We start from the raw sequence: 2,207 nt of genomic DNA on the forward strand, positions 1-2,207 counted from the left end.
CGATTGCCGACGAGTCAGTGCCTCTTTTAAGGTAGAACTCCAGCAGTTCCCTGTTGAGGTCCAAAAAGCTCTGCCCCCATTTGAAGATGCTAAGGATGTCAGCGGCTTGTTCCTGAAGTCCGACGAGAAACAGCGAAAAGGCCAGCGCCTCCACACATGAGAGCTCGTAGGGTCTGCCGTAGTGGGTGGGATTTGCGGCGATAATGAAGGGCAGTTTGCGTTCTCGACCGGTGTGTAACCGGTCAAACGGGATTTCGTCTATGCGGTTCCACGAACAGTCCACCACTGTCAACCCTCTTGATAATATGATATCTCGATCGGCAAGACTCAGGAATGTGCCAGCAAGAGGTGACAGCACTACTCCTCTTCCGTGCTGCTTCACATTCAACTGCTCAATCTTGTTGAAGCGAACGAGTTTGCGTCCAGAACACTTGCTGCTGTCGCACTGTTCAAAGTCCCAGATGAAAAGCGGGGCCTCGTTGGCGTTGCCAGTTCGTCGTGGTCGAGGTGCCTTTCGGAAGGACTTTGGCTTCCCCATCGGAATTGAACATTTGGAACAAGCAGTAGACATCACTTTCGTTTGGCAAGGGCTTCGATTACCTTAGAATATCCAGATACGTAGGCTCCACTCAACTGCGATCCGGCCGTGATAGACCTGGTGTTTCGCGTGTACCTGCCGGTGTCATCCTCCGGCTCCTTCAGCTCCATCGGCTCCTCTGGCTCACAAGGCTCCCAGGGAGTCCGGTTGAAAGCTGTCGTTCTCCGCCTGTCCTTAGCTTCGGGGATAATCAACTCGTTCTCCCCGTGGGCAGGCAGATGCCTCCAGATTTCACTTCGGGACACCGGGACGTACAGTTCGTTATCCAAGTGATTAGGTGTAACGGGTTGCGCCGCTTCAGATTTTTTTTCTTTGCATCGCCAAAACTGGAAAACGCCCCGTCTAGCGCCGCCGTCCCGGGCCTCAGGTGTCCCGTTCCGATTCCGCTGAGCGTTCTCCCGGTCCTCCCACAGACGTCGGCTCTGGGAACTTTGCGTCCTCTCCCGGCCCTCCCAGAGACTTCTGATCTGCCTTGGCGGCCGATACCCTGAATTCGGGCGGGCACATACTGCATTTGCAATGGTGTGACGACTCTTGACAGCCTCCTTCTCGAATTGGTTTATCCTCTGCTGCACCAGCCCAGGTCCCTGACACCTTTCTTCGAATTTCTTCACTGCCATTTTGACACGTCCTCGAGGAGAGACTCGTCGAGGTGAGGGGGGTCTTACAGGCCCCTTCTCAAAGATGGCACAGAGAGCCTGAACACGACAACCTTTTCGGCCTTGTTGCTTCATTCGGAATTTTATTTTTATCGCAATGCAACTAGCAATTTATAATAAGAGGCGCTGGTACCTTGGGCTAGGCGGCAAAAGCTGGTACTCCTTGTCGTCCTCGAACTCACGTCGGGGAGCATCCTGCTCTTGATCAGCCTCCATCGTGTCCTCCAACCCCCTCTCAATCTCGTTTTCACGATCGCGCTTCTGGCGGGCAGCGAGAGGCTCCCGTGTGAGAGCATCATAGGATCCCATGCTTCTGCCGATAAGGACCAAAATGAAAGCCACGATCGCTGCAGGAGTCACGGGGATGGGGGCAGCAGCTGCGCCGATTCCAAAGACACCCAACAGCGACACCAGTTCCAAGAACCTCCAGGGTGCTTGACCGGAACGTCGGATGAGGCGGTTGGCAATGATGTTCTTTAGGAAAGGGAGCAGGCCCGCGCTTACCAGACAGCCCCAAACCTGCCAGGTGAAGAGCCTGCCAGGATCATCCATGATGAGGGATGACTTCATCACGGTAGCGAACTCACCACGAACGGCAGCGATAATTGGAAGGACGATGATACCGACGGCGACCTGATTATTGTGGAGCACATTGCCATTTCCTTCGACCACATGCATGGCTCTCTCCAAGAAACAGGCTCGGTAGGAAGCAGATGCCACAGCGTAGGCAAAGGCAATTGGAAGGACAGCTGGCCCTACTGATTTAGGATCCACTCCTGCAATCACGAAGCCAACACCAATGGCACAAACGCCAATCCAGCGCACCGGCATGTAAACCTGGCCACATCCGAAGAATCGGGTCACGTGGTGGAGAACGACGGCCATGGAGACAGCTGCGGGAAAGCTTGCGATGTTGGGGATGTCAGCCAAGATGTAGTTGGACAGGGTCA

At 54.6% G+C, this 2,207-nt stretch overlaps 3 protein-coding genes across 4 annotated transcripts; all 3 read right to left on the reverse strand.

The window, feature by feature from the left end:
• KVP18_005103 (uncharacterized protein) lies at positions 1–538 on the reverse strand (the record flags this gene model as incomplete). Its single annotated transcript, XM_067949459.1, has 1 exon — positions 1–538. A coding segment is annotated over one exon (538 nt), but the record flags the coding sequence as incomplete, so codon positions are not given.
• A 32-nt stretch (positions 539–570) lies between these two features.
• KVP18_001140 (uncharacterized protein) lies at positions 571–1,332 on the reverse strand (the record flags this gene model as incomplete). The annotated part of the gene is made up of 1 exon (XM_067950852.1): positions 571–1,332. One exon carries the CDS (start codon positions 1,330–1,332, stop codon positions 571–573), a length of 762 nt encoding a protein of 253 aa, XP_067808665.1.
• Positions 1,333–1,368: 36 nt separating this feature from the next.
• KVP18_001141 (uncharacterized protein) lies at positions 1,369–2,142 on the reverse strand (the record flags this gene model as incomplete). 2 transcript variants are annotated; one of them, XM_067950853.1, is made up of 1 exon in its annotated part: positions 1,369–2,142. In XM_067950853.1, the coding sequence occupies one exon, from the start codon at positions 2,140–2,142 to the stop codon at positions 1,369–1,371; it is 774 nt and encodes a 257-aa protein (XP_067808666.1). The 2 variants fall into 2 exon arrangements, with proteins under 2 accessions (XP_067808666.1, XP_067808667.1); XM_067950854.1 differs by having other exon boundaries at positions 1,369–2,088.
• Positions 2,143–2,207: the final 65 nt, after the last annotated feature.

Source organism: the organism of the source record quoted next (assembly GCF_019968955.1).
Source record: "MAG: Porospora cf. gigantea A chromosome Unknown PgA_NODE_4344_length_2207_cov_269.616, whole genome shotgun sequence".
In the NCBI taxonomy this organism is placed as follows: Eukaryota; Apicomplexa; class Conoidasida; order Eugregarinorida; family Porosporidae; genus Porospora; species Porospora cf. gigantea A.